Genomic DNA, 25,310 nt, shown 5'->3' with positions numbered 1-25,310 from the left:
TATATTCAGGCCCTTACCAATTCCTCCTGGAATCTCCTAAATCCCCCTCCCAACTTTGAGTCCTCTTTATTGTTTTGTAACTTTCTAAGTCCAACCAGTCACCTGTGTATTTGCACAACTGTAGCCACCCACTAGACCATGGGAAACCTACTAGGGACCCCTAAAGAGAACGGCCTCTCTCTCCCCTAGTGGCCATCAATTGCCAATAGCTTTTCAGCTGGGGTGAGGGCTCACGTGGCCCTCTCTTGATCTTGGGCAGCCACCACAGTTGCTGTGGTGTAAGCACACGAGTCCTGTCACATGCGGGACTTCGCCCTAGCCCCCTAATCACTGCTCTTTACAATCACTCCACCCTTCGTCAAGACGTTCCCTCATTCTTGAGAGGAGGACATATAAAATACATGTCACAGACATTTGTTTTTTGCATAAAGAAATTTGTTTGAGTCTAACTCTGTAGCCCAGGCTGGTCTGTAAACCCACCTCACCTTCTTGAACGCTGGGATCATAGGCATGAACTACCATCTCCATATACCTTCTTATTTTCTATTCTGTGTTCTCCAACGCAGTGGTATGGCTAGTACCAACAAGAGGGACAAATACTAATGGGCGCTAAAAGTGTGCAAATACATTTGAAGACCAAACACAGCCAGTGCATGGATTACGCTACTAAGCACTTGGGTAAATACACCTTGAAAACACTGTTTCTCTACCAAGTTCCCTAAGAGCCGGTGAGCGCATGAGCCGTCTCTGCCAGATGTTTACAGCGTCTGCTGTCTTACCTCTTTCCTCAGCATTTCTACCTCAGAGGGTAAAGACTTCAACTCTGAGAGCAAGTGAACTTCTTTTTGCAAAGTTTCTTTTTCTTCAACTTCTTTATTCAGTTCTCGTTGGAGATCAGTAATCCTGTTCTCCAGCTCTAAATTTGACAGCAAACCTACAAGTTTTTGATAAATTAGTCTATGTTGACAAGAAAGTAATTAGATTTTTAAGATTTTAAACCACCCCTCAAGTCATGCCCACTGCACTGAAAAATAATTTTAAGCCCTTAATATTTAGAAACATAGACATCGAAGATATTTAAACTGAACAGTAAATTTTTTTAAAAAGTAAGAGTTTAGCAGGCACGTGATTCCGGGAATGTACTCAATCACTGTAGGTAAACTCCTGGGGGTCAGGGTGCAGACATATAAATTTGTACGGTACCTTTGCCATCTACCAGGGCAGTGAGTTTTGATATTTCCTGAAAAGCAAACTGTAATTCCTTATCTAGATCATCTTGCATTTTCTTTTTTGCCTCCAGCTGGCGTTGATAGGCCTGGATGTCATTTTCCATTTGCTTACAAGCATCTGAAAGTTCATTCTGTCAGAAAAACATTGAAAATTGACAACATATAATATAAAAAAGGGGTCAAGACCACCATAGGGACAGTCACAGAATCACCTAACAATATAATAAACATAATATAATATAAACAAAGGGGTCAAGACTGCCATGGGGATACCCACAGAATCACCTAATAATATATAGAATATAATATATAAACAAAGGGGTCAAGACCATCATGGGGATGCCCACCGAATCACCTAACAATATATAAAAAATAATATAATATATAATATAAACAAAGGGGTCAAGACCGCCATGGGGAGACCCACAGAATCACCTGACCTGAGCTAGTGGGAGCTCACTGAACTGATAGCAGGGGACCTGCATAGGACCAACCAGACCCTCTGAATGTGGTGACAGTTGTGTGGCTGGGGCAGTCTGTGGGGTGGCAGTGGGACCAGGACTTATCCCTGGAGCTTAAATTGGCTTTTTGAAGCCCATTCCCTAAGGAGGAATACCTTGCTCAGCCTAGCTATGGGGGTTGGGCCGTGGTCCTGTCTCAAAGTGATGTGCCAGACTTTGTTGACTCCCCACGGGAAGCCTCAGCCTCTCTGAGGAGTACATGGGGGCTGGGGTGGGAGCGGGAGGAAGGGGAGAGTGGCAACTGTGATCAGTGTGTAAAACGAGAAAAGGTTGTTTAAAATAGAAAAGCCTGATGACACTGTACTGATCACCACTGCGTGTCATAACCTCTGGAAGAGTACTAACAACTTTCTCCTTCAGCGTCAGGTTCTCACTCCTAAGGAAGGCCGACTCTCTCTTGGCATCAAGGGCCACGGTGTCCATATCAGACAGCGTCTGCATCATCTGCTTCAGGTCTTCAGTGGGTTCCTAGACAGATGACAAAGAGGACTCAGGAGATCCAGTTTTGGCAGATTTGGGAAATACACTGGAGAACACACATACACACGCAGCAGAAATCCAGCTGGGAGGAGCCAGAGAGCTAAAAACTAGCCCGAACCCCTGCTGGGTCACACAAGGCCTCGCTCTGGAGTTGGCACCTAGCTCCAATCCATCTTTTTGGTTACAGATAGCTTTTGTTGCCCTATGTGCATCCTGTCTGAAGAGTTTCCCAAAGATACAAAGCTACACAGAACTCAGCTGGGAGGAAAAACTCAGATAACTGTGGTACCCACTCTTTATTGAGACTTTGGGCTCGGCATTTACTTGTGGAAGCTTCATTCAGGCTGTTTGGAGCACATGGAAATCAACTGGCATAATTGTAATGGAGAAAACTAAAAATGCCCTGGGTGAAGGGAAAGCGCTGCCGGCTGCCAAGGCTGGGGACCCCATTCTCAAGTGTCTCTGAGCATTCTTTCACCTGTGCCACAACACACACGGCAACAAACACACTCATCTTATTCTTAGCTCATCAAGAAGGGTAAAGATAAGATAAAAATTCTGGCCACATTTTTATATATCATAACAGCTGGTCTGGAAGTACAATTTAAGAAATTGGTTAGTGTTTAATAAAAAAAAAACCTAAACCAGGTATGGTGGCACATACCTTTAAATCCCAGAACTGGAGACAGGCAGGTGGATCTCTTGAGTTAAGAGGTCAACCCATCCAACATATCGAATTTCAAGTCAGCTTGAGCTTTACAGAGAGACCCTGTTTCAAACAAACCAACCAAACCACCCACACCCACTGATACAGAAGGAAAAAAAATCCTAAAACCATTGAAGCAGTTACTTCAACTCTCTATTGGTAAAATGTTGATCACACTAATGATTCATTAATTGAAGATTTATGCCCATATTAAACATATATAAATCGACTATAACCAGCCTGGTACACAGTTGGCTCAATATAACCAAGCATTTACGAGGAAGATTATGACGATGTACTAGAAATGCCAAGTCAATCACACAGCAAAAGAAAACCTGATTTTACCGATGAGTATGACAGGTCTATTTTCATCTTTTCTGACTTCTGGGCATCTATGTATTTCTGCAGGTCCTTAATCTGATCCTCTTTTTCTTTAAGAAGCTCTACTTTTGAACTTAGTTCATTCTAAAAGAATCAAAGAACAATAAAATTGAACTTAAGAAATGATTTGTTAAAAATTTAAATTGGTCAAAATTCACTAATATTTAAAATATAATTTCTCTATTTTCTGTAATTATGTTTAATTATAGGACACATATTTTAAGTTGTAGTTACTTATCAAAGGAAATACTAAGATAAATGTTTACCTCAAGATCTTGATTATATACTTCTGCATGCTTAACTAAATTCTTTAAGTTGGAAATTTCATGAATTAGTTGCATCTGTAAGAGTATATGAATAGGAAACAGCAAACCAATTGTTAATAAAGCAAAAAAGAAAGAAAACCAAAGAAAGCATTTACTGCTTCAGAAACACCCGTCTTAGAAGGGATTGAGAGGTCAACTGTTCCAGCTACTGTAGTAGAGAGCACCTGATAATCTAAACTTCCAAGAGGAAAAGGGGCTAGAGAGCTGGCCCAGCAGTCACGAGGACGGCGCTCTCCCTACAGAGGACACAAATTCAGTTCCCAGTATCCCGTCAGGCATCCCAAACTATTTGCAACTGCAGCTCTACAGGATCTGACGCTTCTATGGGCACCTGCATTTATTCATGTATACACTTAACACTGATACATAGACCTACATGCAGTAAATAACAAAAATAAGATCTTAAAAAATCTAAGAAATACTACCCAAACTCACACCCACAAATCAAACAAATAAGGAAAAGCATGTCTTCATAATTATCTCAACAGGTCATAATGACATCACTAGTGAATAAGCAAACTCCAGTCACAATTTTAATAACCTATATTTTGGACAGACTGTGTTTGGGGAATTTTAAGTTTTTTTCCTTCCAATTAATGATCCATCTGGCCCTTTAATGACATAGTTTCATATGATTTGAATTTAGGTTGATTGGGGTAGGTTCACTTCATGTAGGAACTTTAAACTATTATTATTGTTGCTGAGAACCTACAAGGTGTAAGATTATTAACTCTTACTTTGCTATCTATCCTCAGGAAAACATTGAAAATGATGCTACTACATAAAAATGTAAAGCAGAAAGCATTTGTCTTAATGTTGTTTATCAAAGTATCTGCAGTTTTGAATTTTTGACCACCAGAAACTTTCATAGTGAGGAACAAGAGACCCAAACCAGCCAAACAATCAAACCAATCCACTTTGTGTAAGACAAAGTCACTAAAGCCTTCAATTTGTTCTCCTGTTCACGTACAGTGGAAACTAAATCTGGTTATCTTAAAAAGAGTATAAACTAACTGCCTCTCAATCAAATTCTTTTTTTTTAAAAAAAATATTTATTTATTTATTTATTTATTAAGTATACAGTATTCCATCTGCTTGCATGCCTGCAGGCCAGAAGAGGGCACCAGAACTCATTACAGATGGTTGTGAGCCACCATGTGGTTGCTGGGAATTGAACTCAGGACCTTTGGAAGAGCAGGCAGTGTTCTTAACCTCTGAGCCATTTCTCCAGCCCCTCAATTAAATTCTTTAAATTGTGTACACACAGGTAAAACAGCAGCACCTCCATGTTCGAAACCAATGTCTTCACGAGGCTGAGGGAGCTGCCGTTTGCGTTTTTGTTTCGCATTCATTATTTCTATTTTTCTTACCTCCTGATCTTTCTCTGCTTTTCTTTCGAGAGCCTCAAATTCCTCTAAGTCATTTTTTTCTTTTAATTTCAATTTCAGTTCTTCATTTTCTCTTCTTAGTTGCTCGTAGTCCAATACTAGATCATCGTACTGAGCATGAATTGAGGTCAACTCACTTTCTAAGTTTTCCTGTTATAAACAGAAAACAAATCATCAGTCAGGGGAAATTCAGATCCACTTGCTAAATTGTTTTGTTAACCAAAATGTAGATTAAATGAATAATCAGTTCATCTCTGAGCCAGTTGAACAGGTCATTCTCCCATCCATCCATCCATCCATCCATCCATCCATCCATCCATCCAACCGTCCGTCCATCCATCCATCCATCCATCCATCCATCCATCCATCCATCCATCCATCCATCCATCCATCTCTTCATTTATTTCTGAGGTAGGGTTTCTCTATGCATATCTAGCTGTCCTGGAACTTACTCTGCAGAACAGGCTGGCCTCGAATTCAGAGATCCGCCTGCCTCTGCCTCCCTGAATGCTGGGATTAAGGGCGTGTACTACCATTGCCTGACCATGCTTTCCTTTAATCTAATATTTGCGTACTCTTTTTTTTTTTTTTTTTTTTTTTGCGTACTCTTGCTAATGTGAACTAGGAATAGAAAGGAAACAGAAATGGGACGACTAACCTGTCCAAGCTGCTAATGGTTTCCATGTTTTACCATATCATCTTGGGAGAAGCAAATTTCTACTTTCTATGCTTCTTTGAGAAAAACTATGTTCTTTATTTTTGTTGTTTGGTTAATTTTTGAGAATCATTTTTTAAAAAAAATTAAATTAAAAGTGTCTGAGTGTTTTGCCAGCATGTGCATAAATTCAGGCTGCATGCTGTCTTGGAGGTCAGAGAGGGGGTTGTATCCACTGAAACTGAAGCTGCAAACAGCTCTGAGCTGCCACGTGGACGCTGAGAACTGAGCCCGGGTCCTCTGGAAGAGCAGCCAGTGCTTTTAACCTCTGGACCATGTCTCCAGGCCTCTATTTATTTTTAAATAAGAAATTCTAGAACATGTGCAGAACAGAAGAACACGTTGCCTGGACAGCCATCAATTAGTAGTGGTCAGAATTGCAGGAACGACTGCAGATGTTTCCAAAAGAAAACCAAGAATTTCCTTGCTGGACATTTCTATAACATTATTACATACCTGATCAGTTGTTTACCCTCAAGGGGTTTCTCAAATAAAAATATAAAACTTGGAACTATTACAGGTCCTAAGATTTGTTAGTAAGAGCTGTAGGCAGGTTTCTATTCTATCAGCACACATCTGCTTTACAGTCTAGGTATCTCACAGCTATCAATCAAGAGATATAAAAAGAGAACAGTCTTCCCTATAATCAAGCTTGTCTCTGACATTAAGTCAGGCAGGGTTAACACTCAGTATAAGAGCAAATCCAGCAAGAAATCGAAAAACAGTAGCAGGAGAGATGGCTCAGCAGTATGAATACTTGTTACTCTTCAGCGGCTCTGAGTTCTGTTCCCAACACCCATACAACAGCTTGAAATCACCTGAAATTCTGGTTCCAAGGGATCTGATGTTCTCTGCTGACCCTACAGGCACCAGACATGCAGTGGTACATAGACATACCCACATGTGCGCACACACACATACACACACATACAATATGCACACATGTAAGATAAAATTCTTAAGAAAAAACAAAAAACAAACATAAAGGCAGCTGCTCTAATGAATACTTAAAGTTACCTCGCTTAGCATCTTTGTTGCTGAATTCCACTCTACCTCAGCCAGTGACTCAAGACTGTTACTGAACACATCAGACTCAACAGAGAGTGCTGTAAGTAGAAAAACAAGACGCACGTCACCAACATGTTTAGCATAAGTTTTGCAAAAAATAAAAATGAGTTTAATAAAAAGTTGTGAATAGATGCAAGCTCAAATGAAATTATATTCAGGTATGACTGCCAAGAGCATGTCAACAATAGATATAATCACTTATCATACTACTGTATGAATTAAGAAAGCTGACTGGAATTGTGATAAAATAAAGATCCTTGAGACAATACAGATAAAAATGACAAATTCTGTATCTGAGATTTGACCAGTATCAGTAGATTAAAATGTCCTTAAAGATGATTATAATGCTGGAGAAACAATTTTGAAACACAGTCCTATAGAATTGATATAAATGGCATTCTGAAAACTAGAATAAGGTTAGCTGGATGTTATGTGAAGACCGTACCATTTTAACTGAACTTCAGAGAAAAATTAAATCAAGCACCTGATTTGCACGCTTCTAGTACACTATATTGTTCTGTTTTTGACACGGTCTTACTATAACCCAGTCTATCTTTATATTCCTGGCAATCCTCCTGCCTCAGTCTCTCAAGTGCTGATACTATAAACAGAAGCCGCTGCACTTGATTTACAATTCACGCTTAAGAATCAACAGAATTTCATAATGTTTGCTACTGCAATCATATCTGAACTGTAACACCGTGTTCAGCCATGTTTCTCAGATTCAGCACGCTAGAGTCTGTGGACACACATTTCTAACTCGGTGTAGTCCCACTGAAGAAGGTACTCACATTCATCATTCTCTCCCAATCTCAGAGAATTTTCTTGCAAAAAAGTCACAGAAGTTTTATGTGCCCTTGTAGTTACATTTAGTGGAACTTTAAATTCATTTACATAGTTTGACTCCTTCATTTTGCTACTTTTGCCATAGCACCAAGTAACTCTTCGTTTCTTTTTAATCTTAAAAAACAAGAACAAAAGAAATCAAAATTATTTCACAGAAGCCCAAACTGAGACAAAATAAAACAAGGAAACTACTTATTTTCATATATTTTTATGTAAGCAGCACGGTAGGATTCTTAGGACTCCAAGAAAACACCCTGAGTTCTGTGGAAGAGCACATGCTTATCCTGCACAAGGCCCTGGCTCAAATCCCAAGAACCAAAAGAGAAATGTGACACCTCTGTCAATTACAGAATTAAGTGCTGATTCTGAAGTTAAGTAGACCGCTTTTCTCCTGCGCATCCCCATCCTCACCACATGATTTAAGATTGCTCTTGCAAGTGCTAGTGTTGGCGCACACCTTTAATCCCAGCACTTGGGAGGCAGAGGCAGGCGGATCTCTGTGAGTTCGAGGCCAACCTGGTCTACAGAGTGAGTTCCAGGACAGGCTCCAAAGCTACAAGAAAACCCTAACTCGAACCTGCTCCCCACCCCCACAAAAAAGATTGCTCTTACAAGTAAGTCACGGCTTCACTGTATCCACAGCCAAGGAACAAAGCCCCAAACATCAAAGTCCTGTTTAGTTTATCCCTCATTTCTCCCACCAATTGGACAATTTGCTATCTTTCCAGAGTCATAATTCTCCCAGAGGTATAACTTATCTGCTGCAGACAGTAGCTATACCTTTCTGAAGATCAATGTTGATGGTACATAAAAGACTCTATTGTCCTTAGCATAATGTCACATTCAAATTCCTCAATGCACTTTAATATGCCCTGGCCACTGTGCATTTTAAGTTCAAAGTATGTTTACCATGCATTTGCAAAACTCTTAAGCTTTTGGAAATGGTGGTTGCTTCTTGAAGCATCTGCTTCCACTGAGCTACTTCCTGTTCATCGCTTAGTCAACCAACACTTCCTGAATGAATGTACATCTGCTAGTGACTTCACAGCACGCCTACTGGTAATTACACTGAAGGCTTACACTAGGATTTTCTGTGTAGAAAGGACTGTTATACACATTCATGGCACTGGATATCAAGCTGTCCTTCAGGTAAAGTCAATAGTTAGGAACTGACAGAACTGAGATTAGAGTTCCATCGGTCTGACTTTGAAGGCTACCCTCTGAACCAAAATACTCCGTCATTTCTACTGAACAGAAACCTATCCCAGGAAGAACAAAGTCCACCTGCTGGAAGGTAGGATTTTGATCCCTACACTGATTTATATTGTCAATTGGTTTTCCTGAGTTAATATTACCATTAATTAAGTAGAAGGTACTGTCATAAACCCTAGAGATCTTACTTCCTAGTCATCTTATAAATTTCTTTTTTTTTAAAAAGATTTATTTATTTTAATATGCACATGTTTTGCCTGTATATATTCTGTGTAAGGGTGTCGGATCCCGTAGAACTGGAGTTACAGACAGCTGTGAGCTGCCATGTGGGTGCTGGGAATTGAACCAGGGTCCTCTGAAAGAGCAGTCAGTGCTCTTAACCACTGATCCATCTCTCCACTCCCATCCTACAAATTTCATTAAGACTTTATTACGAATCATAGTCCAGACAGTCTTTACTAACACCCTAGACTTTTTGAATTAGTATCTGTTTACATGCAGACAGGGGAGAGGCAATCACCACTCCCTTCTTAGGTAGAGTTGATATACGGCAAACACACAGAGTGCTCTACGTTTCTTAAGGATCCATATCAAAGGATAAAGGGTTACATCTTAAGGACTCAGAAAGACCTGTAGTATTGTCTGCCATCTTAAGGACTCAGAAAGACCTGTCGTGTTCTCTGACATCTTAAGGACTCAGAAAGACCTGTCGTGTTCTCTGACATCTGAGGACTCAGAAAGACCTGTCGTGTTCTCTGCCATCTGAGGACTCAGAAAGACCTGTCGTGTTCTCTGACATCTGAGGACTCAGAAAGGCCTGTCGTGTTCTCTGACATCTTGAGGACTCAGAAAGACCTGTCGTGTTCTCTGACATCTGAGGACTCAGAAAGACCTGTCGTGTTCTCTGACATCTTGAGGACTCAGAAAGACCTGTCGTGTTCTCTGACATCTGAGGACTCAGAAAGACCTGTCGTGTTCTCTGCCATCTGAGGACTCAGAAAGACCTGTCGTGTTCTCTGCCATCTTGAGGACTCAGAAAGACCTGTCGTGTTTTCTGCCATCTGAGGACTCAGAAAGACCTGTCGTGTTCTCTGCCATCTTGCAGCTCTACCTTTAGCTCCTGCTGCAATGCAATAGAAGACGACGTCACCAGCATCCGCTTCAGGTTCTGAATTTTCTCATCCTGTACTTTCTGGAGCAAGTCTTTTTCATCCAGAAGCTGGGCCAGCTGATCTTTTTCCATTTCCTGTGCCCGAGTCTTTGTATTTACCTAAGAAATATTGGGTTATGTTAACCATAAATGTAGCAAAATCGGGCTATAGAAAACAGCTTCAACAGAAGATTACATTTGCATGTGATCTATGAGAACTTTAATTTTATTAAAGTAAGATATCGTCTACATACAGAAACCCAACATGTAGCTATCATAGCCAATAGTTAAACTTAAGAGATAAAATATATACAGTTCTTTTCATTAGGATACTATATTTCATGCTAGGATAATGCTGTTAATTCTATTAATTGTCTGTGAAGATATAAATAGGTAGGGAAGTCAAAGAAGCTGAAATGTGAAAACTGTAATAGAAGAGATATTCTCATTTCACTTGACATTTTAGTCATTAAAAAGACCTGCTAAAAGGAAAGGTTTTTTACAAGCTTAGGAACACGATGACAGAAACAATGACGCAAAAGAAAGGCTGGCTGGTCTACCCTCAGAGGCCACCTTCTCAGGGTGGAAGGTGTTCAGGAGATTGACAGCACAAGGTAGACTTCGGTCACTATGCAATCCACATAGGAAGACACATGGTCTCTCAACAAAGCTTAATAATTTCAATGCCCCCTCCTTCATTTTGGGTTTATGAGACACATGTAGCCTTGGCTGGTCTAGAAATGGTTACACGGCAAAGGATGACCCTGAATTCCCAGGTTTCCCAGCCTCCAACCCCAAGATACTAATATTACAGGCATCCACCACAGGCTTGGTTTGTCTGAGGTAATCTCAGGGCTTTGCACACACTGGACAATCATCCTATCGACTTAACGACATCTCCAAAATTCAGAAACAAGGTATTTCAGGTTGTAGTAAACTTCTTTCGTTGTTGCTGGAGACAGACCCAGGGCCTTGTATATTCCAGGCAACACTACCATTAAGTTCCATCTTATTTCCTAAAGTTAAAACTTTATGAATTGAATTATGGTAAGCTAAAATCTGTGTGCTTTAAAATTAAGTTGTTTTGATTCATATATTCATAAATTTATAGTCTCTCAGGCTATATCAGTTCTTAATCCTTTACCCAAATAAAAATCATACATACCTCCTCCAATTGTTTTTTGAGATCCACTATTTCCTTTCTGTACCTTTTCAAGAGAGCTTCATCATTTGACACCTCATTAACATAAGGAGTATTCTTCATATATTTAGCAGTGCTGGCAAACTGGGACAAAACGTAAGATGTTCAATATTAAAACAATTCCAGTAATCGATATACTTACTTCTTCTAATAAAGTTTCTTTGAAAAAAAAAGCATTTTTGGCTGAAAATGCTTTTAACCTTTGTTCTGATCTCGCTGGGTGGGGGAATGTTGTGTGTGTGGTGTGTTCATGTGTGCATATATGTGTGTGCACATGGAGGGCAAGGGTTATTGTTAGATATCTTCATTGACTGCTACACCTTCTTTACTGAGCAGAGTTTCTTCCTGAACCTGGAGCTTGTTGATAGGCTAGTCCAGCCAGTCAGCTTGTCCTGGGATCTCTTGGCTTTGTTTCCTGGGTGCAGAGGTACAGGAGAGGTGCTCTGCATGTCCAGCTTGGATGCTGGGACTCTGGTCCTCACACTAGTGAATGAAGTGCTTTGTCCCAGGACTCGGCTCCCAGGACTCCGTTCTTATTAGCCAGCTTACTAATTCAAGATAATCACGTTGGAAGCCAAGTCGCGTCTACTTTATAAACACTGTGAGGCCAGCAGCACCCTGACCCAGTTCTCAACAGCTATAATTCTTTTCCTTTCTAGACAGGATCTTGTTACATGGTCAGACTGGCCTGAGACTTCATAGGCAGACCAAGCTAGTCTAACTTAGAGAAATCATCTCGTTTCTGCTTCCCAGGAGCTAGAACTAGAGACACACATCAGTACACTTGGCTTAATTTGCTTTCTATTTTAGAGAGAGTGTTTTACGTTACCCAGGCCAGTCCATCTGCTTCAGCCTCCTAAACACTGGGATCTGGGGCACGTGTTATCATGCTCAGCTTTGAAGCATTTTCCCACCATGGGGAGAACTTAGGGTCTGTGTCTGCTCTGCAAGCATTCTCCCAGAGCTTCATCCCCCACCCCTGCAGCAGCTAAGAGTTGTATGTGACAATCTTCAGGTAACCATTAACAAACAACACTGGACCCTCACTGAGAAAGTTGCTTTATTAACTTGTTTTCCATTTTCCCTTTCCATATCCTTTCTTTTTCAACAGAAAATGCAGGCCTGCAGTTCTTATGCAGCCAACTGTTAGCAGACAGTCACTGAATGTTTGGTCACACACATTATATATTTTTATAATCACTATTTGTGACAAGAAACACTAGTGTTTCATTTATGAATCTAACATAAAGTTTCTAGTTACCACATAATCAATAGATATACAGTTATTTAAAGAAAGCATCAAATCACTCCAGTTAAAAGTATTGGATGTTCCCAAAACTACAGAGATGGGATACAAATACAAAAGCCTGGGAAATTACACTAAGGAATGCTGTTTGCTAGGTTGCACATCTGTCCTATAGCAGGCACATCAGTGGGAGAAAAACGGCTTGTCATTTCAGTAGAGAATGTTTTCTTCTGAAAGCCGGGCATTCCCTATAGTGTAACGAGATGAAAATTAAACTCACCTGGAGAGTTGTTAGGGTTTCATCGAACGATGCTGGGGTAATTGTGCAGATGATGCGGGTTTTTGCATTTCCTCCCAAGGAATTCTGAAGAATTCGTGTCAGTTTGCTATCTCGGTAATTTATGAAACCACTTAGCAAGAAACAAGTATGGGAAGAAAAGGGTTGAGAGTGCATACATAAAAATGTTGTCCTTTAAGAAAACAAACACTCATAATCTTATAAATTAAATTTTTACAAGTTGTGTAAGGCAGATTAACCTGCTAATTAAAAATACTTAAGATAGGGAATAAATTTAGTAGGTTATAGTTATTTGTGTAAGAAGCTATGCTCATAAATTATGCACATATATTAAAATGTCACAATGAATGAAGCACATTATTATGTATAATTAATATAGGCTAATAAAAAACAAAAAAATTAAAGCTGGATGCATGGCAAACACCTTTAATCCCAGCAGGCAGATCTGTGAGTTTGAGGCTAGCCTGGTTTACAAAGTGAGTTTCAGACAGCCAGAGCTGTTACATAGAGAAACCCTGTCTTGAAAAACCAAAAAAAATTTAAAAGGCTGATGAGATGGCTCAGTCGGTAGAGGCACTTGTGCAAAGGTCTGAAGAGCTAAACTAGACTTGGGTTCTACAGGTGACAGGAGAGACGTGAGTCCTAAGAGCTCTCCTCCGACTATCAGTTGTCTTTGCAAAATTAAAAAGAAAAAAAAATTAAGGAAAGGATTCTCTAGGCAAACAACTCAGGATTAAGCTATAGAAGCAGTGTGGTTGGCAAACCAGTGCTGGAGCGGGGATGGAAATGCTGTGGCTCCAACACCTGCAGTGTGCACTGCACCAGCTACGGAAGGGCCTCGGGAAGGCGGTTAGAGTAGGAGGTCAGATCACCTAGGGCTCCCACACATGAGGAGCAAAGAAAAATGCTAAGCTATACAACAGGAATATCACAGATTCTTAAGAGATGAAACGTTCTTAAGAATGCCACATGAGTACCAAAATGTCACGCTGTACTCTGTAATATGTCCAATTATCACATCACAAATAAACACACAAGCTTAAAAAAACAAACAAACCGAAAGACAGCTCACAAAACCTTTAACAGTGTAGAAGAAATCAATACATTTGATTATGACTAAAGTATTACAATTCTCCAAATAATAAAAACCCATAAGAAATAAGTATATAATACAACTTACCCAACTTGTTCATCACTAAGTTTCTTAATCACTTGTCCCAAAATAAATAAACTCCGGTTTATATTACAGCCTTCCTTGAGTCGCACACCTGAGTTAAACAAATGTGAAACTTAACCTCTGTGCTAGATAAAGTGCTTGCTTGTAAGTCCTAAGTCAGATGTGAAAGGGTCAGATGCTAAAATCTACGCTGTGGTTCAACCTGAGCTCACTCTTGATACTAGGAGTTCTCTTTCTAGTCTGCCTACATATGAAGTTGAGCAGAAACATCATCATCCGAGAGAAAAAACATTGAGAAAATAGAAACTAAGATGGGAAAAAAGCCTGTTTCCCAAGGTCCTCTAATTTATCAGTTAAATCCTTTTTATAACCTTTAAATAAAAGCGATCATGGACTTCCAATCAAATGCCAGTAATTTTCATTTTTAAACTGTTAAGATGCTTACACCATTCAAAAAGTTAAAATGCAAACCTTGAAAAAGCACACTAAAATATTCAAACTTTTCTTTTGCTTATGAAGTTGTTTTACTTTTATCGATTTATTTGAACTCTACTATCTTACTTAGTTTTTCTTATGTTTTAGTACTCATACAAAAAGAACAGGAAAAATCAAATGGTCAATCTTGTCATGAAAAGTTACAAGTATTCAGTTAAATCTGGACTCAATGCTGCACTCTCCCTGTAGGGACGCATCTGAGCTCTGCAGTTCAGATACTCGACAGAGTCTTCTTGGAGTGATTCTGATTCTTGTTCTTTTCCTTCTGAGCAATAGTCATGGTCATTGTGTTCTTCAATGGAGGGAAAGTGTCCTGAAATACGCTGTCCAAGTAAACAGCAAAGCATCGAGCCAGTACATCGGCACTAGAAGGAGGCCGTCCACGGCCATTCTTAATGTTCTAATCAAGACAGCTTAGATGGTTTTTATAATGCATTCCTGGGCTTCCCAGCTGCACAGCCCTATCATTTGAAAAACTGAAATTTTAAGTTGGTGCTGTAGTAGGTCAAAGTTATTAAGTTTGATTTATAATAAAGACTTTCATCTGGAAATCATTACACTATCAGCACTTTAAAATGCATGGTCAGACATCACCAAGTTTCATTACCTTCAGCTCCTGTTTGAGCAGCTCTTTCACTGCCCGCAAGATCAACCAAATTCTGTAAGACAGATGAAAATATGTTTAGGAGGTGTAACTAGAAACAATAAACTCTAACTTGATGAAGAAATGAATCCTTATCTCCCAGCCTACTATTTAGGCCTTTTCTTTTTTTTTTAACTAAGCCACACTGATCTCCATGTCTTGTTCCTTATCTCTTCTCTTCCATCTGTCTGTCTGTCTATCTATCCATGCTCCATGTTGCTGAGGTGTGCCCTATACAAAGTCTAATACTTTGCAGAGGAGAATATAATCTTAGCAACCTGGCCTCTGCTGTGGCTTTTGATGCTTTTCCTCTTTATTTCTAATGTTTTAGTTCATCCTTAACTCTGTATTCAAGAACCAAAGCAAACACTGTCTTCTCAATGGAGTTTTGCCACCTTTACCCTTCTTGTATACCTAGAATGAATACATCCTTAACTGCACATCCAAGCTCTTTAGAGGTGAGACTCATTCACATGGTTCTTATTTTGCTGGGCTGGCATGTATGTACCACACTACAACTGTAGCTTTTAAGAGCTTTGGCCTCTCTTTCATTTCATAAGTAACACAGAGAAAAGTGGGTATCGCAATGTGGGCAGCATGCTAGGTGCCGAGCAACAGCAGAGAGCCATGCACCTAAGTTCCCACATTTATAAACATGCTTTCTCATTGCTGCAAAAAATGTTTTAACCATTCTTCCTACTTTTTTCTTTTTTTTATCATACTCTTTTAAGTTACACTGGCTAAGATTTAAAAACAAACAAATAAATAAAACATATTCAAACTCCAAGATTCAGCTCTCAGGCGAGAGAAGATTGTTCTTGCAGTTGTACAGCCAACACACACAGGGACAAAGATGAGCTGACCACTACACCAGCAGCTCAGCTAGTACCCGAGGCTAGCCCTTACACCAACAGCTCAGCTAGTACCCAAGGCTAACCCTTACACCAACAGCTCAGCTAGTACCCGAGGCTAACCCTTACACCAACAGCTCAGCTAGTAGTACCCAAGGCTACTCCAATGATCACTTATTCTGCCAGCTATTGACCCTTTGATTCCTACTTAGTAAACAGTTCTTATTCAAGCATCCCCCCAACAGCCTGTCTCTCCGGGCCCACATGGAATGATGTTTATAAACACTCACCAAATGTGACACTTTGATAGACCCGTCACAGTTAGAAGATTCACCTTTTTCTCTGCTTTCCAAAATCTAGGCAGAAAAGGCAGCTTGTCAAAATGAGTAAATTCTTCTTTGGAAAGACCAAGTGTAGGAGGACAGAATCACCTACCATCCTAAAAATTGTATGGGAGCGACTGCTTCTTTGATTCATTTTGGTTACTCCATAATGTCTGTTCTCTGTAAAAATAATGAGCTATATGTCAACTGTGTATTGACTTAAAGCACAAGAAAGACATCAGGCTGCACATCTGCTCAATGCAACAAGTCTAGTTGGAGCCCATCTTATTTCAGCTTAATAAAACATGGGACATGATAGTTCTGGAATGCACTTAAAAATACAGCAGCCTTACTTTCTCCTGTTGTGATCCATTTCAAAGCCATTTCTGCTGTATAAACCACTTCTTCTGTAAGATCAGCAACATATACATTTCTCTGAAAAACAGTTAATTATGAAAATATTAGACAAAGTTTGCTTTCAAAGTTAAAATCTACTGTAGAATTTGGGAAAGTTAAAAAAAAGAGGGAATGACTATTCTGTAGAAAAAAAAGCCACTTATTTACTTATTTTATAAAATTCATTATAAAAAGAAACTTGCAAATAAATACATCACACACCAAAATTATGCAGACTCAAAATATGTACGGCTCAGTGAACTTTCATATACTTAGAATGGGTAATTGGAACAGAACCTATTTTAAAGTATAAATTTTCTGCATCAAATACATTTTATGCCCTTAGTCATATTATGCATTAAGTTTTAAATAAATTCATACCATTATATATGACTATTTCATACATATAACTAGATTTCTCTACCACCCTTTACCTCTCTCATACCCCTATCAACCCCATCATTGGTACCAGTGCTGTTCCTGACAGGACTTTTAGTTAATTAGGGACATTATGTGGCTACTGAATCCAAATGGATCCTCTTAAAGTGAGGTTCACAAGTGAAGGCAATGACTCTTTTCCTTGTAGCAAACGGTTCAGCATTGTGCGTAGGGTCCCCTGAAAGTCACCTTCCTCCCTGACTGACAGCTGGCAGGCCCATTCTATGCTGACCCAGTGACGTCACCTAGTTCTTTTACTCACGTTGATGTCTTCCCGAATTATCAAAGGTTTCATTTTTTGGGCACTACAGAGTAAGTCTGTAATGGTTTCATTGTAGATCTCCATGTAAGACACCCGTAAGAGAAATTCTCTCTCAGGAAACTAGGAGGAAAAAAAAAATCACCCATTTATAAGCTGGTATTATACAGTCACATATTGAGAGCAAAGAGCCCAAAAGGAGTTATCTGTGAAGTCAACAGAATCCACGGCTATATGCTGATAAAAACCACAAAAGCGGTATTTCAGAAGTAACAAGTTGTCTAGGCTCAAAAGAAAGCAGTGGGTAGTGCACGCCTTTAAGCCCAGCACTGGAGGCAGGCGGATCTCTGAGTTCAAGGCCAGCCTGGTCTACAGAGTGAGTTCCAGGACAGGCTTCAAAGCTACAGAGAAACCCTATCTTAAAAAGACAAAACAAACAAAAAAAGCAAAAAAGAAAAAAGAATTACTGGTAACTAAACAAAGCTAACATGGAACTAACTGTTTCGATAGGATCTCCTACTGCTTAGTCCGCTTGTTGTTGGGAATAATGTTGTTCTGGGACTCAGTGGGAAAATAAATCAGAACTTCAAGTTCTAGGAAGCGTGTGAGGCAATGCGATGCTTATCTATCAGGAGATAAGTGTGCCTGACTTGTCTCTTTCACCAATTGCTACTCATCTGCCACTACTTTCCCTACACGTGCTAGGAAGTCTGACGCTGTTACCTTCTTAATCCTTTGGAAAATGTCATGGATTGCCCTGGGTATAACTCCCACACAGTCCTCAGAGCCCATCATAGTATGTGTTTTTCCTGATGCAGTTTGCCCATAGGCAAATATGGTACCTGTAAAAGCAAGTAAAACAGATAAACACACACAAAGACTCAAGACGAACTTCTAGTGAATAAAACTACCAATACTTAAGTTAATGGAACAGACACCCAAGACCTAAGGATCCCCACAACAGGAAGTGAATACAGACCGTTGTAGCCCTGTATGGCAGAATTGATGATCGGTACGGCAATTTCTTCGTACACATTTTTAGTGGATTCATTACTATGAAAGACACGATCTAAAAAGAACAACACAGAAATTCAATCAAACATATCAACTGCATTTTCCAAGTGTTAATAATTACCTAAAGAAATAAACCATCAGAGTCTAAAACGGTGACATAGCTAGGATTTTATTTAATTTTTTTCTTTTTCAGTAAACAATCTTCTCAAGGGGAAAATGCCCTGGTCTTCATATAGAAAAAAACCCTACAAGTCAACAACCCTATGCATTTTCAAAGGCCGCAGAGCACAGTGGCTCAGATGGGTCTAGAGTCTGCTAGGTACAATCCTGATTGGATTCTCTAAGTGTTGGGTCTCAGTCTAGAATTTATAAGACAGCTACAGTACCATCTTTATAGAATTACTGTGATCATATCGGTACTTAGAAAATGTGAGCAGTGATTTTTGAGAAATCTTATTTTATAACAATCTTGCCAAAAGCCTAGCTCAAGCTAAATCCAGAAAACATCAAACAAAAAAATGTGACAGGAAACAGTCGTCTGCCTGCTAAATGTAGGCATCTGTACTGATAAATTTGCCACTTTAGGATCTGAATCTTTGCTTTTGTTAATAAACTTTAAAAAAAAAAAGTGACAGTTTCCATGGTGAAAAAGTTCACAGGGGACAATAAGGAACCCAGCAATCGGCGTGCTTCTACCCTAACAGTCGTCCCACAGGCAGAAGTCATGGGAAAACCAAGCACCACACACAGGCTGTGTAAAGTCAGGATTTCAGGTGGAGGGGAGTTGGCAGACGCTTGTACTTCAACCTCAGGCAGTGGCTGAGTTCTTCTATATGTGGAGAGGGCCACCAAAGCTTATTTGGTAATAAAGTCTTGGGGAACCTATACCCTTGGTCTTATAATCTCCTAGACATAACAGTTTTACCTCTAACACTACATTATAAAAATGGCTGTTTACCAGGGATCATTTTATGTCACATACTTCTCCGATCATTTCAGTTTTAACAGGGTGACAAACCTAGGGTCTGGGAAAATGGCTCAGCTAAGAGCACTTATTTTGTAGTTCAGGTTGTCCTTGAACTCCTGATCCTCCTGCCTGACTTCAGAGTGCAAGGAACAGAGGCTACACCCGCACATGATAACTTTCGACGCTGTTATAAACTTACCAAAATTGAACGATTTCCCCCCATCACTCTGGTAAATAGTATTACTTTCAGTTTTCCAGTAAACATGGGCGTCCTCTCCAAGTTCTTCTTCTCTGGAAGAAGAGAACCCAGAACTTTAGTGACCACAGAGGTCGGACCACAGGAGGGATCATCTAAAACATTTCACATTCTGAAGAATACTCTTAAGAACCTGGTAATTAGCCGGGTGGTGGTGGCGCACGCCTTTAATCCCAGCACTTGGGAGGCAGAGGCAGGCGGATCTCTGTGAGTTCGAGACCAGCCTGGTCTACAAGAGCTAGTTCCAGGACAGGCTCCAAAACCACAGAGAAACCCTGTCTCGAAAAACCAAAAAAAAAAAGAACCTGGCAATTACAGAAAGTCTGCCTTGGGAGAGCAGGACTTAGCTGTCTTAAATGGACCTTAGCGATCTGATTCTCATCAGTGAAGGCACTCACTCTAAACATCAGCCTGGGAGGGGAGCAGTGCAAAGTGCTACTCGGATTAGGTTCCTTTCCTAGGGGTGTCTGACTTTTCACATGTGACCTGATGCTGTCATCTACAAAGTTCATGGAGAACCTTCCAATAGACTGCTACAAAAGAAAAAAAAAGTAACCCCCCCAACCTCTTGTAAAATAAAGTTTTATAGTTTCAAGTATGATTATGGTTTTATGTTGCACTATATTTATTCATGGTTATGTCTAGCTGCGTGGGGTCTACCGTCCGTCTGAAACCCTTAAAAACAATGCTGGAAACTTCTGGAAAACTTAACATGCCATAAATTACCCGAATGATCCCACTAATCCTAATCTCTCTCTCTCTCTCTTGAGACAGTGTCTCACTACGAAGCCCTGGTTGGCCTGGAACTCACTGGGTAGCTGAGGCTGGTCTACAACTCAGAGATACCCCTGCCCCTGCCTCCAGAGTGCTGGGACTAAAGCTGTGAGCCACAACGAGCACTCTAATCTCTTCAATGCCATCTTCCTCTAAATTCCTATACACACCAAGCAGCACATTAATCAACCATTGACCCATCCATCAAGTAACTGCCTATCCTTTCTTTCGTGGAAAGTGTCTGGATTTTCCTGATACCAGGCGCATCAACCAATCACCATTGAAGGTTCAATGTCTCTTCCCACATTTTCCACGCTCACTTTCCACAGTGTATTGCAATGGCTTACCAGTACACATGCTGTTCTAGTTTACTTTCTGTTGCTACGACAAAATATTCTGATCAAAAGCAACTTGGAGAAGAACAGTTTTATTTCAGCTTACACTTCTAGCACTGAGGGAAAGTTGGGCACGGTTTCAAGTAGGAGCAGAGGCAATATCCATGAAAAAATACTGCTAGCTGTCCTGCCCTCTCTGGCTTCTGCTCAGCTAGCTTTCTTATACAGCCTTGGATCCCATGAGCAAGGATGGCACCACCCACACTGGCCTGAACCCTCCAGTGGAGTCTCCCTCAGATAAAATTAGGCTGTCAAGTTGTCAGTCAAAGCAAACCAGAAGAAAACGTTTCCCAAATTAGGGAAGGAACTTCTTAAGTACAAGAAATCCCCAATTTTGAGACTCTCAACTCGTTCGATACCAATTTCGCGAACACCAAAAGCTCTGGCATCTCTAGCTGAAGGCCGGAAGCTAGCAAACCCAGGAGACTGCATTTCCCACTTCCTGCCCTGTCTTTCTAGCATTTCCGACCCTTCTCCACAACTGCACATTTTCTGTCCTTATCGCGGTCTGAACTTGTCCTCGGGAAACACCGAGTCCTGCTCTGGGGCGAGCCGGGACAGCGCGGCCGGGGCGCAGGTCCCCAGCCGGGAGGGTAGCACAGTCGCCCGTTCCCCGCCGGCCCACGCCGCCTACCTGCTGTTGAGCGGCCGCACCCGCACGCACACCGCCACCGCTGCCTCCTCCGCCATCCCGCCGGCTGCAGCCCAGGAAAACGCAGAAGATCAACGGCGTCCACCAAGCTCCGGGACCGCCCCGCCTTTAAATTTAAAATGTCCTTAACGTCGCAGCTGATTGGGTTGCGCAGCGTCATGACGTCACTGGACCGTCCACGTGCCCCGTGGGAGCGGGAGGGGGTGCGGGGAGGCGATGGGCGTGTCCGTAGATCCAATGTAGGCGGGGGACGATCAGGGATCGCGGAACTGAGAAACGCAGAGCAGCGAGAGTGGTCCTGTAATAGATTATTAGTCAGGAGCCACCGAGCACCGTCTTTCTCCCTACCCCACCCTCAGAGAGCTGTCAGTTTGCAGAAAAATTTTATAATCTTTAAAAAAATAATCCAAACTAAACCTTTGCTTTGTTTCAAAGCCTCCAATGGGAGGAGTTGGAACTCATTGTCCGTATTTCTTTGGAACTGCATTGAGGCGTTTTCCGTTTCCTTTCTTTTTTTTTTTTTAATTTTTTATTACTTTATAAATAAACCCAATCAAAATTTCCAATCCCTCCCCTCCTCCTACTTCCCTCCCGCTCCCCCACTCTCTCTCCCCCTTCCCCCTCCAGTCCTAAAAGATGGCAGGGTACCCTGCCCTGTGGGAAGTCCAAGGCCCTCCCCCTTCCATCCAGGTCTAGGAAGGTGTGCATCCAAACAGACTAGGATCCCAAAAAGCCAGTACATGCCGTAGAAACAAATCCCAGTGCCATTATCATTGGCTTCTCAGTCTGTCCCAATTGTCAGCCACATTCAGAGGGTCCAGTCCAGCTGGATCTGGTGAGCTCCCTTTAGCTCAGACACACCTTCTCAGTGGGTGGACCAACCCCCTCGTGGTCCTGAACCTTAGGAGCTCAGTCCAGTGCTCCGATGTGGGTCCCTGTATTCATCTCCATCTGTCGCTGGGCGGATGAAGGTTCCATGGTGATATTCAAGATAGCCATCAGGGACAAGGCCAGTTCAGGCACCCTCTCCTACACTGCCCAGGGTCCTAGCTGGGGTCATCTCCATGAACTCCTGGGAACTCCTCCAGAGCCAAGCCTCTTACCAACCCCCAAATGGCTCCCTTAATTAAGATATCTCCTTCCCTGCTCCTATATCTATCCTTCCGCCATTTCAACCATCCCACTCCTTCAAGCTCTCCCCAACCCTCTCCTTCTCGCTTCTCTCTCCCCCTCTCCCCTTTCCCCCACCCCACCCCACCCCGACCCCCATGCTTCCAACTTTTGCCAGGAGATCTTGTCTGCTTCTAAGGAGGATCTATATATGTTTTTCTTTGGGTTCACCTTATTCCTTACCATCTCCAGGATCGCGAACTGTAGTCTCAATGTTCTTTGTTTATGGCTAGACTCCACTAATGAGTAAGTACATACCATATTCATCTTTTTTGGGTCTGTGTTATCTCACTCAGGATAGTGTTTTCTATTTCCATCCATTTGCATGCAAAATTCAAGATGTCATTGTTTTTTTACCACTGAGTAGTACTCTAATGTGTAGATGTGCCACACTTTCTTTATTCATTCTTCCATTGAGGGGCATCTAAGTTTTTCCAGGTTCTGGCTAATACAAATAGAAATGGAAATTATGAGGAACCACAAATACAAGCATAAACAGTAGAATACCGGAGATGGAAGGGAGAATCTCAAGTGCTGAAGATACAATAGAGGAAATAGACCCACTGGTCAAAGAAAACATTAAATATAAAAAAGTTTAGCACATAATATTCATGAATATAGGACACCATTAAAAGAACAAACCTAATAATAGTAGGGATAGAAGAAGGAGAAGAAGTCCAACTCAAAAGCACAGATCATTGAGCTTTGGCCACAGCTGGGAAGTGAAACCTTTTTGGGAAATGTCTGGAACCCAGATCCTGTGGTGTCTCGGAATGTGGTGAAATCATACATGTCTGAAGAAAGGTGGACGTGGGATGGGGAAGAGACACGGTCAAGAGTGGGACACCACAAACTGCAAGGAACACATGAGAGATGATGTGTCTGAACCGTAGCTTCTGTTTATTGGTGCAGGTAAGAACTTGGGCTGATGGTTTCATGGGTTGGAAGTCAAGACAGTAAAGGCATTTAAATAGTCAACTAGCGCCAAGGGCTATGTAAGGGAACACTTATAGCTATAACTACATTTCTTTGAATGTACAAATATTCCAGAATTTGAAATGTGCCATAGGCACACCCATGGTCTCAATGAGTGTTTTGCCACACATTCTCTGCTCAGATGTTGGGCAGGATAATATTTTATTATAGGTACAGCTTTATATGTTGGTGGATGTATGTCATCTGTGATGCTAACCCCGAGTTTTGCCTAATGTTCGGCTATGGGTCTCTGCATCCGCTCCTATTAGTTGCTGGATGGACCCTCTTTGATGATGATATGCTAGGCTCTGGTCTGCAAGTGTAGCAGAACATCATCAGGAATTTTCTCATTGACCTTTTTCCCCCCAGCCATGCTTGGTTCTATTCTAGGTCTGCTCTTTTCTGAAGGGACCCAGAGGAGGAGTGGATCTGTGGAAGAGAGAAGATGGGGGAGGGGGTGGGAGAAGAGGAGGGAGGGGAAACGGTTGTCAGGATGTAGTGTATGAGAGAAGAATAAATAAATTTGTAAAAAGAAGTTAACTAGTAAGAGTAATAAAGAAATTCTGTTTCCTCTAATAAAGTAAAAAAGAGATGTCGAATCTTACAGATAAGATTCAAATTAAAATTATGTAGACATAATTTTCTCAGATGGCAGAATGGCAATAATCCATATTAAGTTGTTAGGTCAGAAAGTACGAATTTGCTGTTGCCCCATGGAGGGTGATCAGGAGCACTTAGCAAAGTTGTGCAGGCCTGTTTCCACCTTGTCTGATGGGCAGAGAGTTTTGGAGACTGACAGGCTTAGTTGCATCTTCTAACTCAGGAGGTGGTTGCTTGGCTCTTTGGAAGTTAAGATAGCTTGGTGCCATCCTGATGGGTGGTCAGGATATGCAGAATGATTCTGTTCCTTTCTTTTGTAACTGTGAGGTCACCTAGAGAAGGGCAGTCTTACCCTAGGGTAGGTTACCTGGAGTACATGACTTGGGGCACCCCGCTACCTAGACAACAGATGCTAATGAGTGGATATCTCAGCGAAGACTGTATGAGTTATCCTTTTGTATCATGTTAATAAAGTCTTTTGTTACCTTCTCCCCCAGTTTACATTGGGTATAAAAACTGTGGAAAAATAAATGCAGGTGACTTTAGGGTCTGAGTAATCCTCGAAATGCCCTCTCGTTACTTTCTTTGTTTTCTGTCTTATTATTTTTATGTGTCTACATATTCTTTACTTATATTTCTTTAATTCCACGCCCCTATCCTGGTAAGAAGTATTTTTTGTCGAGGCGGGTCCTTGACACAGGAGGTTCAAATTTGCTCTTGCCCCATGGAGGGTGATCAGGGGGCATTTAGCAAAGTTGTATTAATACTTACAGAAATTCACCTTAAGTTGTGGATTTTGCAAAACTACAAAAAGATGCATATACCAAAATTTCTACTGTAGAATTATTTTCACAGGGAAACAACAACAACAACAACAACAACAAAAGCCAAATATCTACTAGAAAAGAGTTCGATGAATTATCATAGTTCTGCACAATGAAGTATTGTCTTCCTGCAGGAGGCATTGATGTAAACATCCATCTACTGCTTTGAAACACTCCCTAGATACTGAGTAGAAGAACTGAGGAGCAAATTGTGTACATTATCATTTTCTTTTATTTGAAGGACTGCTTTTTGTTGCTATTAAGATAAATGAAGAGGGTACCAAAGTCTAAGAGAAAAGGGCTTATTTACATGGTAGTGCTTCTCAGTAGCTGT

The 25,310-nt window shown here is 41.0% G+C and overlaps 1 protein-coding gene across 1 annotated transcript in view; it reads right to left on the bottom strand.

Annotated features, from left to right (window-relative positions):
• Window positions 1-21,445, bottom strand: part of Cenpe (centromere protein E) — a 59,149-nt gene extending 37,704 nt beyond the window's left edge. Inside the window, exons 1-21 of the mRNA XM_057793282.1 lie at window positions 21,390-21,445; window positions 19,530-19,621; window positions 18,329-18,418; window positions 18,073-18,191; window positions 17,353-17,472; window positions 16,610-16,691; window positions 16,369-16,436; window positions 16,224-16,289; window positions 15,047-15,098; window positions 13,948-14,035; window positions 12,750-12,879; window positions 11,188-11,307; window positions 9,984-10,142; window positions 7,606-7,774; window positions 6,764-6,852; window positions 5,014-5,181; window positions 3,584-3,658; window positions 3,282-3,401; window positions 2,096-2,218; window positions 1,204-1,360; window positions 780-934 (exon numbers count right to left, since the gene is read on the bottom strand). Of these exons, the coding sequence (XP_057649265.1) occupies window positions 780-934; window positions 1,204-1,360; window positions 2,096-2,218; window positions 3,282-3,401; window positions 3,584-3,658; window positions 5,014-5,181; window positions 6,764-6,852; window positions 7,606-7,774; window positions 9,984-10,142; window positions 11,188-11,307; window positions 12,750-12,879; window positions 13,948-14,035; window positions 15,047-15,098; window positions 16,224-16,289; window positions 16,369-16,436; window positions 16,610-16,691; window positions 17,353-17,472; window positions 18,073-18,191; window positions 18,329-18,418; window positions 19,530-19,621; window positions 21,390-21,445 (2,298 nt within the window). The remainder of the gene's footprint in view (window positions 1-779; window positions 935-1,203; window positions 1,361-2,095; window positions 2,219-3,281; window positions 3,402-3,583; window positions 3,659-5,013; window positions 5,182-6,763; window positions 6,853-7,605; window positions 7,775-9,983; window positions 10,143-11,187; window positions 11,308-12,749; window positions 12,880-13,947; window positions 14,036-15,046; window positions 15,099-16,223; window positions 16,290-16,368; window positions 16,437-16,609; window positions 16,692-17,352; window positions 17,473-18,072; window positions 18,192-18,328; window positions 18,419-19,529; window positions 19,622-21,389) is intronic.
• Between the last annotated feature and the right edge of the window lie 3,865 nt (window positions 21,446-25,310).

The sequence above is a fragment of the Chionomys nivalis genome, chromosome 18, assembly GCF_950005125.1.
Source record: "Chionomys nivalis chromosome 18, mChiNiv1.1, whole genome shotgun sequence".
NCBI lineage: Eukaryota > Metazoa > Chordata > Mammalia > Rodentia > Cricetidae > Chionomys > Chionomys nivalis.
This window is presented reverse-complemented; position numbering and strand designations above follow the sequence as displayed.